General features: G+C 40.3%; 1 protein-coding gene across 4 annotated transcripts in view; it reads left to right on the top strand.

Annotated features, from left to right (window-relative positions):
- The window catches only part of SIK2 (salt inducible kinase 2), a 149094-nt gene that overhangs the window by 104897 nt on the left and 24292 nt on the right, over positions 1-19905 (top strand). For 3 of the 4 annotated variants that reach the window (XM_002708396.6, XM_008261575.5, XM_089333710.1), the window contains 4 exons: positions 14677-14801; positions 15250-15373; positions 16631-16851; positions 18327-18479. In XM_002708396.6, coding sequence (XP_002708442.2) covers positions 14677-14801; positions 15250-15373; positions 16631-16851; positions 18327-18479 — 623 coding nt within the window. Of the gene's footprint in view, positions 1-14676; positions 14802-15249; positions 15374-15838; positions 15937-16630; positions 16852-18326; positions 18480-19905 lie in introns of those variants that run through there. The other variant, XM_089333711.1, reaches the window with a different exon arrangement.

A 19905-nucleotide genomic window follows, 5' to 3' on the forward strand; every position in this document is an offset into this window, starting at 1 on the left:
CTTTGAAATCGGCCCTTTCAGATCCCACATATCAGTGAAATCCTGTGGCACTTGGCTTATTTTACCTAGCATAGTGACCTCCAGTTCCTTCCATGTTATTGCACTTGACAAAATTTCACCTTTTGCCACGGAATAATATTCCTTTGTGTGCATGCACCACATTTTATCAGTTCATCAGTGGATGGACACTTTGGTTGTTCCTATTTCTTGGCTGTTGTGAATAGTGCTGCAATAAACATTAGAGTACAGATGTCTCTTTGACAGACTGATTTCATTTTTCTTAGTTGAATATCCAGTAGTAGGATTGCTGGATTATATAGTAGTTCTATTTTTAATTTTTTGAGAAATTTTCATACTCTTTACCACAATGGCTGTACTAATTTACATTCCCACCAAAAGTATTCAAGGGTTCCTTTTTCATGACATCCTCACCAGCACTTGTTATTTTTTGTCTTTTTGGCAATAGTCGCCCTTACTGGAATGAGGTGATATCTCAATGTAGATTTTTTTTATTTAAAGGAATTTATCATTATATTACATTCTCAAATGCATGATAATCACTACAACAGAATTTTTCTCTATTCTCATATTACTGTGATACTAATACAAAGAACAGATTAAGTGTAGTTCCTAGAGACAATTCTTAGAATCTAATGATACTTCCCATCCTCCTTCTTTCCTTCCTCCCTCATTGTAGTTTTGATTAGCATTTCCATGATGATTAGTGATGTTGTGCTTTTTCATGTACCTATCAGCTGTTTGTATGTCTTGCTTTTGAGTTTTTGGAGTTCCTTATATATTCTTGTTATTAATCCCTTGTCAGATTATAAATTGCAAATATAACTTTTCATTTTTAAATTTTAATTGTATATAATTGTGGAGCACAGTGTGACAATTTGGTGCACATATATGATGTATAATGATGAAATCAGAGTAGTTAGCATTTCCATCTCCTTAAACATTTTTAAAATTTTTTGATTAACATAGAATAATTGTACATACAGTGTGACATCTCAGTATTTGTATGTGGTGTGTACTGATCAAATCAGAATGGTTAACATTTCTGGAGATATCTAGTTACCTTATTTGAATATATGAATTCTTTTAGCCATCTTATATGTTGAAATTGAAAAGAAACACAAACCAAAACTAGGTCTAAATTAAAATATTTTCATTTATAAAACTGAAAATGGAATGGAAATATCAGAAATGATTCATTTATACTTTGAGATCAGCATCTAATTTATGCGCCCCCAGGGGGTGGGCTCTACTGAGCCAAGAATTCACCCACACCGGTGTGTGCTTGCTGCCTCAATCATGACCTCCAACCTTTGTAAATACCAGTGTTAGGACAGTCAGAGTAAGAGGCTGTCTGCAGCCGTGTTGTCTTTCAGTGGTTTTAGTAATTGCAGTACTGTTTCCTCCTAGCTGTTTTGGCTACGCTATTGCGGCATTAGAAGTTGAGATTAAATAGGTGAAGGACATTTGTTTTCCAGGTTTCCCAGTCTGAAATGTTTGTAATAAATACTTAGATAAGGATAAAAATGTATGAATTGCTTGGAGGTTTTCAGAAAATAATCACAATCCAAACAGGACTTCACGTAAAGTACTGAGTTTGGAAACAGAGAGTACTGGTGCAAACTCTGGCTGTGCCACATAGAAGCTGTGACCCAGGGCTGATTATTTAACTTCTCTGTGCCTAGGTTTCTATATCTAATAGGTAGAAATTAATCTGTTTTCCAGGAACATTGTAGAGATTAGTGATGATGGGGGGGGGCAATATAGGATAATAGGTATGAGTGTGGGCTGTAGAGCCAGGCTAACTGGGTTTGAGTCATGGCTCTGCCACTACTACCTGCATGACCTTGGACACATTTCCTAATCTTTCTGTTCTCAGTTTTCTTATCTCAAAAGGGGGAATGATATAAGTTCATATCTCATAGTGGTTATTACTTGAGTTAATATTTGCAAAGTACTTAAAACAGTCCATGGTACATAGTGCAATCTAAGTGTTTCTTAAATAAATTGTTAATTAAAGCTCCTGGCACATATAAACACTCAGTAAAGGCTAGCTATTGTTTTATTCAATGTACAGTTGATTCTATGTGAAAACAAACTGTAATTTTTGATAATGTAGCCTCCTTCAGTATGTTTTCTTTTAATTTAATTGTTTATTTGAAAGACAGAATTACAGAGGCAGAGGCAGAGAGAAAAATAGGTCTTCCTTCTGCTGGTTCACTACCCAAATTACCCAAATGACTGCAACGGCCGGGGCTGGGCCAATCCAAAGCCAGGCGCCAAGAGCTACATGGGTGCAGGGGCCCAAGGACTTGGGCCATATTCTTTTTTTTTTTTTTTTTTTTTTGACAGGCAGAGTAGACAGTGAGAGAGAGAGAGACAGAGAGAAAGGTCTTCCTTTGCCGTTGGTTCACCCTCCAATGGCCACCACGGCTGGCGCGCTGCGGCCAGCGCACCGTGCTGATCCGATGGCAGGAGCCAGGTGCTTCTCCTGGTCTCCCATGGGGTGCAGGGCCCAAGGACTTGGGCCATCCTCCACTGCACTCCCTGGCCACAACAGAGAGCTGGCCTGGAAGAGGGGCAACCAGGACAGGATCCAGCATTAGGCCATCTTCTACAGCTTTCTCAAGCCATAGCAGAGAGCTGAATTGAAAGTGGAGCAGGGGCCGGCGATGTGGCATAGTGGGTAAAGCTGCTGCCTGCAGTGCTGGCATCCAATGTGGGCGTCAGTTCAAGTCTTGGCTGCTCCGCTTATGATCCAGCTCTCTGCTGTGGCCTGGGGAAGCGGTGGAAGATGGCCCTGGTCCTTGGGCCCCTGCACCCACGTGGGAGACCTGGAGGAAGCTCCTGGCTCCTGGCTTCAGATTGGCACAGCTCTGGCCATTGTGGCCAGTTGGGGAATGAGCCAGCAGATGGAGGATTTCTCTGTCTCTGTCTCTCTCTCTCTCTCTCTCTCTCTCTCTCTGCCTCTCCTTCTCTCTGTGTGTAACTTTGACTTTCAAATAAATAAATATTAAAAAAATAAAAGTGGAGCAGCCAGGATTCAAACTGGCCCCCATATGGGATGCTGGCACTGCAGGCAGCAGCTTTTACCTGTTACACTGCAGCGCCAGCCTCGTGTTTGTTTTTTAAATTAGCCAAGGCTTTAGAGCCTTATTAATACAAATCTTAGAGGAATAAGGAAAGTTTATAACTTTAATTCTAAATTGCCTCTGCTTGATGCAAATTGATTTTTTGAGAAACTTTAAATGTAATTAGTAGTGTGGTATTAGCCTGATTAATCTGACCAGTGCCTCACTTGGCTTGTCTTTAGCACAAGAATGCTCCCTTTCTGGTTTGATGCAGCAGCCCATCTTCTCTTGTCATTGCTTCTAACAACCTTCCTACTTTGAAGAAGACCTTGAGACAGGTCTACCATATATATAATTCCTGTTTTATGCCCTGGAACTGAAAAGGGGTAGGGGAAGCGAAGACAGTGTTTATTGGAAAAACTTCTTTTATTTATTTATTTTTTATTTTTATTTTTTGACAGGCAGAGTTACACAGTGAGCGAGAGAGACAGAGAGAAAGGTCTTCCTTTGCCATTGGTTCACCCCCAAAGTGGCCGCTATAGCTGGTGCACTGCGCCGATCCGAAGCCAGGAGCCGGGTGCCTCATCCTGGTCTCCCATGCGGGTGCAGGGACCCAAGCACCTGGGCCATCCTCCACTGCACTCCCAGGCCACAGCAGAGAGCTGGACTGGAAGAGGGGCAACCGGGACAGAATCCGGTGCCCTGACCGGGACTAGAACCCGGTGTGCCGGCACCACAGGCGGAGGATTAGCCTAGTGAGCCGCAGCACCGGCCAGAAAAACTTCTATTGAAAAGTCTTCCATTTGTTGCTTTTCTACCAATAGTCTTTTGTAGTCTAAAAAGAGTTTTGCATCCATAAATTGAACTTCGTGTCTTTCAGTCCTAATTAGTACTAGCAGATTTTTAGCCTGGAATGTGGAAGAGATCTCAGTGGGTTTGGTTGGCTTTGGTTTGGCCCCTCTTCACCCCCTTCCCACTCTACCTGCTGGTATTCCGTTTGGACTAAGAAAGATCATTTGTTTGCTTGTTAGCTCATTGAACTTTCTGATTGGACAAATAGATGGTTCACTCTGGTCAGGAGGATCACATTTCATCCTAACTGTGATGGTTCTTCTCTCACTCTCCTGTCAGGCGGGCAGAGTGACTGATGTTTGGAAGTGAACTATGCACCTGGCCTTTACCATACAGTGAGGTCAGTGTTGGCTGATCAGTGTGCCACTTGTGCAATGGGTCCACTGCATCGCTGTCACTCTCCTACCTTTCATTATCAGCTTTGATTTCCTCATAATTGTCTTCTTCGTGCCTCTTAAAATAATTATAAAGGATGTGTAACTCATCTTTGAGGCTGGATAGCTGAATTCTACTGGTAAGTTTAGAAACAGGGATAAATTTAACCCTAAAGCCATCTGCTGATCTGTAGGAGGATTTTTTAAATTATAAATTAGACATTGTAACACTGCTGGAGATTCAGAATTGCCTTGGTTGTGCTGATTCCTAGAAATTATTTACATTTTCTTAGCTTGAAGACAGGTTTTCAGTGTTTTGGTTTTTTTCCCCATTTTGAAAAAAGTGAGTTAATTTACCTCACAGTTTCTCCTATTTAGTCTTTTTTTTTTTTTTAAAGAAGATTTATTTATTTTTACTTGAAACTCAGAGTTACACAGAGAGCGAACGAGAGGCAGAGAGAGAGGTCTTCCATCCACTGGTTCACTCCCCAATTGGCTGCATCGGCTGAAATTGCTCTGTGTGCACAGCTCCAAAGCCAGGAGCCAGGAGCTTCTTCCAGGTCTCCCATGCAGGTGCAGGGGCCCAAGGACTTGAGCCATCTCCTACTGCTATTCCAGGCCATAGCAGAGAGCTGGATCAGAAGTGGAGCAGCTGGGTCTCCAACCTGTGCCCATATCGGATGCCAGCGCTTTAGGCCAGGGCATTAACCCGCTGTACCATAGCACCGGCCCTCCTAGTCTTTATGTCATTTAAATGAAAATCCTGAAAGTATATAGTGGCCAGCGCCGCGGCTCACTAGGCTAATCCTCCACCTTGCGACGTCGGCACACCGGGTTCTAGTCCCGGTTGCCCCTCTTTCAGGCCAGCTCTCTGCTGTGGCCAGGGAGTGCAGTGGAGGATGGCCCAAGTGCTTGGGCCCTGCACCCCATGGGAGACCAGGAGAAGCACCTGGCTCCTGCCATTGGATCAGCGCGGTGCGCCGGCCACAGCGCGCCGGCCATGGCGGCCATTGGAGGGTGAACCAACAGCAAAGGAAGACCTTTCTCTCTGTCTCTCTCTCTCTCACTGTCCACTCTGCCTGTCAAAAAAAAAAAAATGTATTTACTAATTATAACCATTTTGTAGTAGTAAACACTGATATACTGTTTAACATTTTCTGTATCATTTTCACCACTTCTGTTTATTCTGTTTCCTGGCTACTCAAAGACCAGCAGCATAAGTTTGTAAGAAATGCTGAATCTCATGCTCAACCCTTGAGCTACTGTATTGGAATCTGACTGTTAGCATTTTCCCCAGGTTATTTATATGTGTGTTGATGTTTGGCCGATTTCAATATTTTATTTCAGCAGACAACAGAATTCTCAATTGTGTGTGGTTCCCCCTTAGACAGAAATCATCAGGATCATTTTATTTACCCTATGCAAGGCCCTGTTGTTGCTAAAGCATTGACCCTTTGCTAATGTTGTTTGAGTACTGATAGTTTATATAAATTTGTGATGACAGTAATAATAGTCTGATTATCAGGAAAATTCAAGTCAATCAACTTTCAAAATACAGAGCAGGAAGCCTAACAGCATTTCCAGTATATGAGCAGATATATCCATGATCTGTTCCTGATTAGATAGAAGAGATAAAGGACTCAGCTTTTAAGACCTACTGAATTTCCATGAGTTAGTAACTGATCTGTGGCTAAAAACTACCTCAAATGCTCATTTGTATAAATATTTCAGCCACATAAAAACCAGGTGAGAGAGTATGGATATGTCAGTGAATCTCAAAATCTTTGGTAGACTAAAACCTTGGAGTATATGCCTTAGTGTTTTGAGGATGAGAGCATGTATCTTCTAAACATTAAAAGGACAAGGTGCATCCACCTAGCACATCATGTTTTTTGTTGTTGTTGTTTGGGGTTTGTTTTTTTTTTTGTTTTTTTTTTTTAAGATTTTATTAATCTGAGAGGCAGAGTTACAAACACAGAGAAGGAGAGACAGAGAGAAAGGTCTTCCACCTGCTGGTTCATTCTCCAGATAGCCACAATGGCCAGAGCTGGGCCAATCTGAAGCCAGGAACCAGGAGCTTCCTCTGGTCTTACACATGGGTACAGGGACCCAAAACTTGGGCCATCTTCTACTGCTTTCTTGGGCCATAGCAGAGAGCTGGATCAGAAGAGGAGCAGCTGGGACTCGAAGTGGCGCCTGTGTGGGATTTCAGTGCCTTGAAGAAAGGTTTAGCCCACTACAGCACAGCACCAGCCCATGTCATGCATTCTTTTGGGGGATTATTTTCACTTTATTTGCAATGTAGAGAGATAGAGACAGAGATCTTCTGTCCAGTGGTTCATTTTCCAAATGCCTGCAAAAGTTGAGGCTGGATAGGCTGAAGTTGGTGGCCAGGAACTTCATCTGAGTCTCCCACATGGGTAGAAGGACCCAGGGACTTGAGCCATCATCTGCAGTTTACCAGGATGCATTGACAGGAAGCTGGATTGGAAGCAGAGGGGGGATTCGAACCCAGACACTTCCTTATGGGATGTGAGTGTCCTGAGTGGCAGGTTTTTTTTTTTTTTTTAATTTGTTTATTTGCATGCATTTCATGAATTCAACATTAGGAACATAAAACAAGTTATTGCATCTCAAAGGTTATTTCACTTTTTTCCCTTCCTCTTTTCCCTCCCTTCCTCCCCCTTCTTTCCTTTTAGAAATTTAATTATCTTTAAAGAAGAACCCAAGAATGATACATCTTTTGCAAGCTCTTAGACATAGCTATAATTTATGAGATATATGAATATCCTCCACTTAACATACTAAAAGGAAGTGATTCTTAAGAACAAGTTTTGCTATTAAGTCTCATGATACAACTCTTTGAAGACGTAGGTCCTGCATTGGAAGTTAGTGCACAGTGACTCTTGTTGTTTATTTAACAATTAACACTCATATATGATGTCAGTGATCACCTGAGGCTCTTGACATGAGCTGCCTAGGCTGTAGAAGCCTTTTGGATCCACTAACTCAACAAGGCCATAAGCAAAGTGGAAGTTCTCTCCTCCCTTCAGAGAAAAATACATCCCTCTTTGGTGGCTGCTTCTTTACACTAGGGTCTCACTCACAGAGAACATATTTTTCCAGAGTGCCTAAAATGCTCCCCTGGGCTTTTCAGCCAGACCAGAATGCCTTAAGGGCTGATCCTGAGGTCAGAGTGCTACTTAAAGTGATTGTCATTCCATGAGTCTGCTGTATAAATTTGCATGCATTTCATAAATACAGCATTAGGAACATAGTAATTCTTTATACTGTACCTGTCCTCCCACCCCTCATCCTCTTCCCTCTCCTGTTCCTTGTCCTATTTTTCACAGATATATTTTCATTTAACCTTATGTACAGAGGATTAACTCTGTTGTAAGTAAAGAGTTCAGTGCTTTGTGTAAGAAGGAAAAAGAAAAAGAAAGAAAACAACAACAGCAAAAAACTGTTCCTCAACAGTCCAGACAAGGGCTTTATATATTTTGGTTATTAATCCTTTATTGGTCATATAGTTTGCAAATATTTTCTCCCATTCTGTCGGTTACCTGAGTGGTATCTTAACTACTATACTGTCTACTCCTTTATCATGTATTCTTAAAATGAAATATAGATTCCAAAAATGAATTGAGGTCTGTATTTCTGAAAATTATTCTGTAATATACGGAAAGCCCTCATTTTTCAGCTGCTGCTGGCACAGGGATAAATTAGGAAATCTCTCACCTCCATTAAACATAAAGATTTTTCCTGAGTTTGTAAGAGCTTTATCTCTGATTTTAAGTTGTATTGAGCTTCTGATTAGTGGCACCCTTGGAACATCTATACGTAGTTTAAAAAAAAAAACTGGCTTCAAATTCAGGTGTTTAAACATTGGCCAGGTTATTTGCATCTGTAGGTACATGGACAAGTCAATAAAAATATCTAGGGCCTAGTCTTAATTTCTTTTTAGCATTCCTCAACAGAAGCAACCAGGGCCTCTTGGAGAAGTAAATTCAAGATGGAGGCAGGGAAAATACAAAATGAGCTTGGACCATCTTTTGGTGCCAGAGAAAAGGATATGCTTAAAATAAAATAAAATGTTAAAAACTGAGAACATGTTGAAAGAACACAAAAGCTAACATGGATTAGCTCCTAATGGCCAAACTATTTGAATATTAAAATAAATAGCAATAATATTGAGTTATAACCCAAAGAATTAAATACTCAGGAAAATACAAAATATGATTCAGCAACATAGTGAGTGAGGGAATGAATAAATAAAAGAGCATAAGGGATAGCTAGCTCCTTCATAGAGAGGAATTATAATTAATGAGGCAATGGATTTGTTAATTCATAAGATTGAATCATTCTACAATATAAACACTTGTCAAAACATCACATTATATCTCATAAATATTTAATTTATATTAAGTAAGACCACTGGAAGGAATGAGAGAAATGAAAAGTTACCATTAGAAAACCAAGTAATTGTTGCCATAATCAGGATCTGCCAGTAAATGATAAAACTGTCTAGTGAAGATTCACAAGGAAACAAGATATGATAGTCTCAGTATGGCCTCTCTAAAATATTTATTAACTACAAAGGGAAACTCAGCATACACTACTTAAGTCAGGTGATAAGTGTCAACCTCACCAGTAATTTAACATGACCCTAAAACCACCTTATACGATGCACTGAGAAAAGCACATCACCTCTGTGATGCTTTCCCCAGAAAGGCATAACCTTATCTAAGCACAAGAAAGCATCAGACCAAGCTAAATTGAGAGATAGTCAAAAAATACCTCACTGGTACTCTCCAAGGTCAGGGAAGAAGGAAGAACTATCACAGTTTGGAGAAGACTAAGGTATGGCACTAAATGCAATTTGAAATCCTAAAATGAAAAGGGAGATTAATGAGAAAATCTTGATAAAGTCTGTGATTCAGTTAACAGCATTGAATCAATATTACTTAGTTTTGATAACTTAATGCAGTTATGTAAAATCTTCACATTAGAAAAAAACTGAGTGAAAAGCATAGGAAATCTCTTAATTGTATTAACTCTTCTATAAATCTAAAGTAATTGTTTTTTTTTTCAGTATACTGTTTGCTTATGACTTTTTAAACAATTTTTATTCATTTTCATTTTATTTGAGAGATGGAGAAACAGAAATCTTCCATACGCTGGTACGCCTCTCAAAGATCCGCAACAGCCTGGGCTGGACCAGACTGAAGCCAGGAACTAAGAGCTAATTCTGGGTCTCCCATGTGATGAGAGGGACCATTACCTACCAAGATGCGCATTATCAGGAAGCTAAAATCAGAAGCAGACCTGGGACTCAAACCCAGATACTCTGACATGGGACATAGGCATCCCAAGTGGCATCTTAACCAGTGTACCAAATACCTAGTTGTGTAAAGAGTGCAGGCATTGTGACACAACAAGTTAAGCTACCACTTGGGTCACCTGCTTCCCATATTGGGGTACTGGTTCAAATTCTGGCCACTCCACTTCATACATGGGTTCCTACTACCCATGTAGGAAAAGTAGATGGATTTCCTGACTCCTAGCTTTGGCCTAGCCCAGCCCTGGCTGTTGTGGGCATTTGGGGAACGAACCCTCACAGAAGATCTCTTCTCTGCTTCTCTCTTTTCTGTGTCATTCTCCTTTCAAATAAATAAATCTTTTTCAAAAATGAAAACTAAAAAGCTAAAAACATGTCAAAATAGTCCCAAGATTGTATGCTGTTTTATGACAGAAACACTAAAAAAAATGTCTGAGGACATAAGAGCCATAGTTTTATGTAGTAACTTGCAGATCAGAGAACTAAACTAGAAAGATGTTTCCTTTCCAGCAAGGCTAGACTGGATCTGAATCTGGCATAGAAGGAATGCTCTAGTAATTGTCTTTATAGTGCTTTCCAAAATTCAAGTAATAATGCTGGTTGTTTTATTATTCTGTGTTGTTGAGACTGCCTGAACATTGGTTGACACCAGTATGGCTTTAAAATGTTTAATGAACAAATTTGGTTAGTTGACCCTTTTACATCTATGAATCCACATCCATGGATTCAACCAACTGTGTCTCAAAAATATTAGAAAAAAATGCATTCCTTTTTTGCTGACATGTACTGTATAGTTAGTTCTAAAATAGCTGTGTCTGTACAGAATCTGTAAGGCTTTTTTCTTCCCATTTTTTCCTAAACATTACAATGTAATGGCTTTTTAGATAGCATTTACATTATATTAGAGATTATAAGTAATAATCTAGAGGTGATATAAAGTATATGAGAGAATGCATATAGTTTGCTTCCAAGCAAATACTGTACCATTTTGTGTATATATAAGCGTACATAGATTTTGCTATCTGCAGGATGTCGTAAAAACCAGTCCTCCACATATTCCCAGAGATGACTCTAGGATGCGTGGATTTCAAGATTATTTTGCACCAAAGTAAACTTAATTTCATTTTCCATGAGCTTTATGAAGTACCCTTGTATAGTCCATTCCATTTAAATGAATGACGATAAAAAAAAAAAAATCCTTGTGCACAGCAGGTTAACCACTGCTTGCTATATGGGCATCCCATACTGGAGCACTAGTTGGAGTCCCAGCTGCTCCACTTCTACAATCCCCTGTTAATGTGCCTGGGAAACCAGTGAAAGCTGGCCCAAGAACTTGGGCCCATGCCACCCATGTAGGAGAGCAAAATGGACTTCTGAACTTCTGGCTTTGGCCTGGATGAGCCCAAACCATTACAGCCATTTGAGGGGCCCTCCCTCCCTCCCTCCCTCTCTCTCTCTCTCTCTCTCAATCTTTCAAATAAATAAAATCTTTTGAAAAACGAAATCCTGCATTTTCATGTTATCTCTGACTTACCCCTCATTTCCCTATATGCTTTTAAACAGAAAGTTGCAGACTATGACCAAAGAAAATTATCCAGATTCCTGTGAAGAAATAAAAAGCCTTTTATTTTTAAGTGTCTTTCAATTGCCACTTCTTAAACTTGACAATTATTAACTTGTTCAAAAATAGCTGTGTATCACTGTGCCAGGGGAGGACATAAAGGTGGTGGTTAACAGTAAGGGCTCTGTAGTCAAACTTGGCTTCTGTTCCGGTTCTGCAAGTTAGTAGCTAGCTGTATCACTTCTGCCAAGGCACTGACTTTCTACCCTTACTCCTAAAACAAACTTTCTTCATATGGTTGTTAAGAAGAAATTCTCTTCAATGAGCATAGATCAACTCATAATGCATAGTAAAACACTTTCAAAAGAGATGAGGAAAAAATATTCATTCAGCAAACCTTGGTTGAGCAGCTGTTGTCTGCAGACAGTGTACTAAAAGCACAGAGTATACTATCATTTGCCTACTCTACCCTCAAGGAACTTAATCTGATGGGGAAGACAGATAAGTAAATCAATAATGATAATAATAGCAACAACAGCCACCATTTACTGAGCACCTACTGTGTTTCAGGGTTTGCTGTGTGAATACACACACACACACACACACACACACACACACACGTCAGTACAAGAGTAGTTAATTACCCCACTTTGCAAATAAGGAAACTAAGGCGTTGAAATTTAAGGAATTTGCTTAGGATTACATAGCTAAGTAGAAAACCTAGGATCTGATCCCAACTCGTCAATGTCTTCCTTAACCCATTCATCAGATGATCACAAACGCAATGTGTGAAGGACTTTGACAAGACTGTAGACGTCTGCATATGTGATATTGTAATGCTTACTGAGTCTGGTTGTCCTTCAGTCCTATTTTCCTCGATTACCTACAGAAAACAGAAGTAAACAACTATTCAGTACTGTCCCTGTACATGAACAAGAGGCTTCCTTTGTCAAGGTCTGTAAAGCCAAGGCTGAAAGTGGGCTGCTGGAGGAATGGTGATGCTTCCCCAGTTCTTGCTCTCTGGCTAGTAAAACCAGTGAGACAGCCCAAGGCTGTGTAGAGCCCCAGCTGCCTTTCTGACAGGCCTCTGTCCCAGTCATGCCTTTGAGTTATTTCCCCAGTGTGGGGATGTTCAGAATGAAGAAGGTCTACAAGGGCTCTTTGAGACATTAAAACTTCACAGTGTTGTTTGAGAGTCTCCTCAACTTTCATATACTAAAATTTATCCTATGATTATGGTTTAAAGTATAGCAATTACTGTACCTATTTTAAGACCTCAGAAAACACAGCTCAGAACTTCTTACACTTTTCAATGTGAGTGAAATCAACTTTTTTCTCTTTAAACCTCATTTGAACATCTAGTTCTTCACTCATTTGTTTATGGTTTCTATAGAAAATGAGAAAGCATGCATGTGTTAGGATGTGATAGGAGTGCTTGGTCTTAGAGGTGGAAAACCTAAGGCCATTCTGACAGTTATTTTAGAAAGTGGAACACAGAACTGAACTGAGGTCACCTGGGAAAAAGAAGTTTTTGTAGGCACCCTTTGGCTCCTGCCCATTGGATGTCAAGATCAGACTTCAGCAGTAGTCCACCAGGCTGAGACTGGGTCTGAGATTCCTACACTCCTTTCTCCACAGAAAGCTTAAACTCCCTCTGTACTTTTTCCTGCCCCTCCTTTATATTTTCTCAGGACCTTTTTCTCTTTTTCTTTTTTTTTTTTTTTTTAAGATTTATTTTATTTTAAAGGCAGAGTTACAGAGAAAGGAGACAGATCTTTCATCCATTTGTTCACTCCTCAAATGGCTACAATAGCCAGGGCTGAGCCAGGCCAAAGTCAGGAGCTTGGAGCTTCATCCAGGTCTCCCATATGGGTACAGAGGCCCAAGCACTTGGGCCAACTTCCACTGCTTTCCCAGGAGCATTAGCAGTGAACCTGATCGGAAGGAGAGCAACCGTGGCACAAACCAACACATAGATGGGATGTTGGCACTGCAGGCAGTGACTTAACCTGTTATGCCACAGCACTGGCCCCACATTTTACATTCTTAATGCATTTAATCCTCACAGCATCTTATCTGCGTGGGTGGATTATCCCACTTTTATAGCCATGGAAACTAAGGTTCAGGAAAATTGAACAACTTCCCAGGGTATTTGAAGCCAGAAAGTGACAAAACTGAAAATCAGCTCTAGTTCTCCCCAACTTCATAGGTTTTACTCTTCCTGAAACAGTGGTAGTGTGGGTGGTTAAGTCAGCAAGCTCAGGGCATGCTTTGCCTAAGAAACACAGAGCCAGAGATGTTATACACAGTCTGAAGGTGTGAACAGACCAACACATTAAACCCTCTCAACAACCAGCTGTCTAGGTGTATTTCAGCTTTCCAGATGGGGAAACTAAGGTTCACCAAGGCTGATCTGGAGGCACAAAGCCAGCCAGCCATTCCAGCAGTAGACTCGATCTAATTCCATTTGGGGCATCACTTAGAACACCCTGTACATGTGGGGCTGCGCACCAGCTGGCTGTAGAACAGGTCCTGTCACTGAAGGAGTGTTCTTTAGGAATGTGTAACAACAAAAGACAGTATGGCTGTATTTTACAAAATGATGGGAATTCGTCCCTTCGGTAAGAACATGAGACTGTTTTTTGCAAAAGAGCATAAGGTAGAATTTTCACCAGAGCTCACTCAGTGTTTTTTGCACATATTTTAGGTATCTAAGTACAGCATTTCCAGAGTGTCTTCTGTATATCAAAGCTGTAGATTCAGTATAACTCAGATCGTAAGGGGAAGTCCAATGAGTGTTTTGAATTCTAATGAGTAAATCAGTGAAAGTGTTGCTAGGCGGCCCATGGCTGGGCCACGTAGCCATCATATGTTAATGAGCTGTTCAGATGGCTCTCAGCCTAAAACAGGATGTGTAGACTCACAGTTAGAGAGTTGTTACTTAGGAAACACTGTACTCAGTTGCCTTAAAACATCCAATATCTTGCTGTCCTGGAGTAACAGCTGTAAGAACAGCTGGTCACTTGGTTGTGTTTAGGTGAATATCTTAGAAGTTTATTCATTTGATTTTTTTTCCTTGCAGGCCATATAATACAAAGAACATTTCAATCATAGGTTCTAATAGGAATTCTAATATTGTCAAATTCAAGTGACTTTTCCACACCAATGGATTTTTTTAACCTTAAGATTTGTGATTTTAAGTTTTTTTCTAGTCTCTCCCTCACTGTCTTTAAGAAGAAAACTAGATTCACTTACAAATTCATTCATAGTATTTATTGAGTACTTACTATTTTGTAGTCATTGTGCTAAATGCTAGGGAAAGATTACAGGAGAGATGTCAGTCCTCAGAGTGAATAGCAGTGATGTTGTTAATATAGCATATCATAAAATTTATTACAGAGAAATGTAGTATAGTTTGAGAGCACAGATGAAAGTAACATTTATTTCCATCCCCAATAGATTTCGGTTTTGGAAATTTCTTTAAAAGTGGTGAACTGCTGGCAACATGGTGTGGCAGCCCCCCTTATGCAGCCCCAGAAGTCTTTGAAGGGCAGCAGTATGAAGGACCACAGCTGGATATTTGGGTATTGCTTTGCTTTGCTGTGTTAAATGCATCTATAATGATAATACTTAGTACTCTGGCCCATCTCAGAAGCTCCATGCTTAACACTTAAGCATTATTTCATGGTTCCCCAATGGCTAGACTATAATTAGTCAGAGTATCTTGAAATGGATCCCTGAGAAAGAATTTCTAGGCACAGATGCTACCCTGATATCAGCAATGATTTATAATTAAGTAGTAACCACAATTATAAAATTCAGATCTTTTAGTATGTATTATAGGATACTTATTGCAGTAGGCGAGGTTTCAGTTTTTTGTTTTTGTTTTTTTGTTTGTTTGTTTTAAATTCTGAGAAAATAAGTTCAGATAGGGATTTTTCAGAACATATGATTTCAACAGCCCTGGGGATGTGTAGGAAACAGTATTTAGAGTTCTCAGTGGAAATGTGACTGCACGGTTTTCTTCCCCAGAGCATGGGAGTAGTTCTTTACGTCCTTGTCTGTGGAGCTCTGCCTTTTGATGGACCCACTCTTCCGATTTTGAGGCAGAGGGTTTTAGAAGGAAGATTCCGGATTCCATATTTCATGTCAGAAGGTAACAAGCTGTTCGTCTTACTAATTATGCTTTACAAAATTTGTGTTCCAAATGAAATGCCTAGGCAAAAGCTTCCTTTTTCTGAGTTTAGGTGCCAAATAAAGTGACAGTCACTTTGAAAGCCCCCTTCCCTGTAGCTGAGACAAGTCCCACCCTTCCTTCTTATAACTGAAAACGGAGTGTTTCCCAGATTAAGAACAGCAAGTCTTCCCCTTTACTCTGGGTCTATAAATGTCCCAGGTTTATTTTAGACTTTATAGATACAGATGCACAATCATTTTACTCTATGAAATGTATTTTGCAAAATTTAAAAAATTTTTAATTAAGTCAACTAGCCAAATTGTCAAGTTAAGATGTAATGCCATAGTCCCTGCTTGACTTATATTGAGGTGTTACATAGGCATTGGTTCAGTTTACTCCTTCATTACATTTTTGGTTTTCATCCTTGACTCGTGTTCCCACCAGCAGTGGAAACAGTGCCTTCAGTGGTTACAAGCATGGACCCTGAAGCCAGACTGCCTGGTTCCAGTCCTCATCTGCCATTTACTGGCTGCATGGCCTTGGCAAGTTATATCTCTTGTCTGTACTTCAATTTCCTCATCTCTGAAATGGAAATCACTAAAGTTCCTCCCTACCAGAGTTGTGAGGATTAATTAAATTACTCTGTTTAGTGCACTTAGCATAGTGCCTGGCATATAGTAAGAAAAGGTTAGCTTGGGTCGGGTGGTGAAGAGCTTGATGTCAGCTCAGGGAATCAGCTGGTGCTCCCAGTTGTAGCAGTGTCATTTTCTTAGTGTAATCAAAAGTAAGTAATGTTTCATGTTATAGTTTTCTCAGCTGCACTAATGAGAAAAGCAGCAGCCCTTTGGAGAAAGTTCTTTGTCTCATTTACATTGCCCAAATGTAACAAGCTTAGATGTGGGTGAGAATCAGTTTATTATTTGCTTTTTCTAGGAATGAAGGTTATTTTTTTTCTTGAGTGGAAATTTGTCTGTCTGGATATTGTCAGTTGAGAAATCCAGTAGAAAGTTTAATGTAGCCCAGAATCAGATAGACTCACTCCTCTTTTTTTTTATGTATTCATGAACTTGACAAATTTAAGTAGCCACCTTCATGTATTATTTACTCATTTGATCTTCTGATTTCCAATGGAGAATATAAAGATTAACACTGTTGGGCCAAGTCACATGAGTCAAACAAACAACCCTGAAGGGCAAGGTGATTTATGTGACATTTGTAACATTGTGTTTTCTATAGATTGTGAGCACCTCATTCGAAGGATGTTGGTCCTAGACCCATCCAAACGACTGACCATAGCTCAAATCAAGGAGCATAAATGGATGCTCATAGAAGTTCCTGTACAGAGACCTGTTCTCTATCCACAAGAGCAAGAAAATGAGCCGTCCATCGGGGAGTTTAATGAACAGGTTCTGCGGTTGATGCACAGCCTTGGAATAGATCAGCAGAAAACCATTGAGGTAAAATGTTCAGAGATTTGACTATAGATGTCTCAGGATACTTTCACACTTAGTAACTTGATATTTCATGCTCACACCTGTCGTTCTGGTCTGTTATCAAATCCATCCCTAGAACCTAGGTATACTGTTGAATGAATGTTCCCTGAGGATTACATCAGACTCTATTTATATTTGCTTTTATTAAATGTCTAAATTCCTTCCTTTGCCCCATCTGCCAAAAAATTCAAGAGGAAAGGTTTATAGAGGATTCAAGAAAGGCAAAGATGGACACTTAACAAATCTAAGGTAGAAAGTTTCTTCCAATATGAAGCATAAAGTTTTATATAAGTATTTAACTAGTTTTGTATGGAATGTAAGTGTGCAGCCATGCAGCAAGGCTGGAGCTAAGTAGGAAACCAAAAAGGAAGGTATCAAGTTTAAGAAAGCCAGTGAAATCTAGATTGTGAACTGGAGAAACTAAGAAGGCGCAAACAGGTGGGGTCTTGATTTGGAAATCTTAGGGTTCATAGAACTGAGAAGGTCATGAACCTAGAAAATTCCTTTTGGCTTTATTTCTGTCCTCTAATAGTTAGCATATTTTTAGATATACATATTCTTAATACCTCCCCAACAGTAGTAAACAAATAGTGCTTTTAAGGAGGAAGCATGAGAGAAAACACCAAATGCCCTTGTTTGCTGTGGAAGACCAAGGCTCCAAACCGCACTGCCATTTCTGCCCCTGGGTCCAAAGCAAAACCAAACCGGCTCTCTGCTCTGCTGATTGTGCACTCAGTGATATGTTTCTGTGCTTGTCCGGGAAGTAGATCCAGAATGGCAGCTGTGAGTGATCTTCACTGAGGGTGCTCTGCACAGCACCCGCGCTGTCAGGTGGAATTAGAAGCCAAAGGAACAGTTGTTGCTCTACTCTATTAGCATCTAAGGAAAGCTGGCAGGCCAGAGATGTGAAAATTTGGGAAGCAACTATATTTTCAAGATTTCAAAAGGGTGGGACTGTAAAAATAAGCGGAAAAAATTACTTAAGAATGGAGACACAGTGTCTCTCAACCTAGCATCCAGATGTCATTCTCCAGCCCAAAACAATCACTAAAAAGTTCCCCAAAGGTTTTAATCGTTCACTTCAGAGTTTTCAGTGATTTCAACTGGGATTGAAGTGTGGGATTAGAGCATCTGGCTCAGGTTGCCACATAACCTTAGGCCAGAGTTGCGGACATGAGATGGGACTGTTGGTCTCTGGGGTCAATGTGGCATTTTTTTCTTACTGCAGAAAAATTAATAGATCCTGATCATGTAAAAGGTACTTTAAATGGTGCTTTCTAGCCTGAACTCTGGAGTAGCTTTCATTGAGGTATACTCTGTCACTGTGTTCTTAAGAGCACATGGTTTCCTCCTCTTTTTTTTTTTTTTTTTAAGAAAGGTATAGATCACTGCATTGGTTTTTATGATTCTCTGCCTGCAGCACTTGTTTTTTCTTTCAGTCTTTGCAGAACAAGAGCTACAACCACTTTGCTGCCATTTATTTCTTGTTGGTGGAGCGCCTGAAGTCCCATAGGAGCAGTTTTCCTGTGGAGCAGAGACTTGATGGCCGCCAGCGTCGGCCTAGCACCATTGCAGAACAAACAGTTGCCAAGGTAACGCCCCATTAGCCAGTGTCTTATCTGTGCATGTGCCTATTCACATGTTTGACATATTTTTCTTCTTGTGGTACAAAGGGTTAGTATTTCATCTCCTACCCTGTTTTTCTGTAAAGTTTCTGCCTCTGTCATTCACTGGATTCTCAAATGTTTTAGCACCTTTCTATTTTTAAGAATAGAAACTGAAATCCATGTAGTTTTTTTTTCTGGTAATACACATTTTTCATGAACTTTGTGAAGATCCCTCATATGCATATATTTCAAATTTGTTTCACATCAAAAATAAATTTACCTTTTAATTTTATTTTCCATGAACTTTTGAAGTACTCTCGTACTGTAAAGCGAAATAAAACATAATCATAAATAATCATTCAAAAGACAAGAGCGAGAGAGGCACATCTCAAAGGGAAAAGCTTCATGGGAAAGAAGGCATTTAAAACAGATCTTCCCAGATTTGTAGGGAGGGGCACTCGATGAAGGCACTGTGGATAGGTAGAAGAATCAGCCCAGAAGAGCAGAAGCACCCACATGAGCAAGTGTAGGTCTTGTTTAAATTAATCCAAAGAAGCTGGTGTTTGGTGCAGTAGTTAAGATACCACTTGGAATGCCTGCATCCCATGTCATAGCGTATGGGTTCTGGTCCCAGCTGTGGCTTAGAGTCCAGACTCCTGCTAATTTGTCCCTTGAAAGGCAGCAGCTGATGGCCAAAGTACTTGAGCCCCTGCTTCCCTCGTGTACTACTTAGATGGAGTTCTGGGCTCCTAGTTTCAGCCTGGCCCACGTCCAGTTTTGCAGCCATTTGGAGAGTAAACTGGTAAGTGTGAGATCACTTTCTGTGTCTACCTCTCTCCCACTCTTTCAAATAAATAAAAATAAATTTAATAAAATTATAAATAGGGGCTGGCACTGTGGTGTAGAAGGTTAAGCCTCCGCCTGTAGTGCTAGCATACCATATGGGTGCCAGTTCGAGTCCCAGCTACTCCACTTCCAATTCAGCTCCCTGCTATTGGCCTAGGAAGGCAGAGGAAGATGCCCCAAACCCTTGGGCCCCTGTACTCACATAGGAGACCCAGGAGAAGCTCCAGGCTCCTGGCTTTAGCCTGACCCAGTCCCAACCATTGCAGCCATTTGGGGAATGAACCAGCAGATGGAGGATCTCTCTCTCTTTCTCTCTCTTTCTCTCTCTCTCTCCTTCCCCACTCCCCCTCCCTTTCCCCTTCTCTCTGTGCATCTCTACCTTTCAAATAAGTAAATATTTTTTTAAAAAATTAAATGAATTAATCCACTTGGAAGTACAGTTATGCACACATAACAACATTCCCAACAGAAAACATAAATGAGTGTGGTCTGATATGTGTTGCCTAGTGACATGGTAGGTCTCATATGTGTTGCCTAGTGACATGGTAGTTTTGTTGTTGTTGTT

Source organism: Oryctolagus cuniculus, chromosome 1 (genome assembly GCF_051225735.1).
Source record: "Oryctolagus cuniculus isolate XC-2025 breed Fujian yellow rabbit chromosome 1, ASM5122573v1, whole genome shotgun sequence".
In the NCBI taxonomy this organism is placed as follows: Eukaryota; Metazoa; Chordata; class Mammalia; order Lagomorpha; family Leporidae; genus Oryctolagus; species Oryctolagus cuniculus.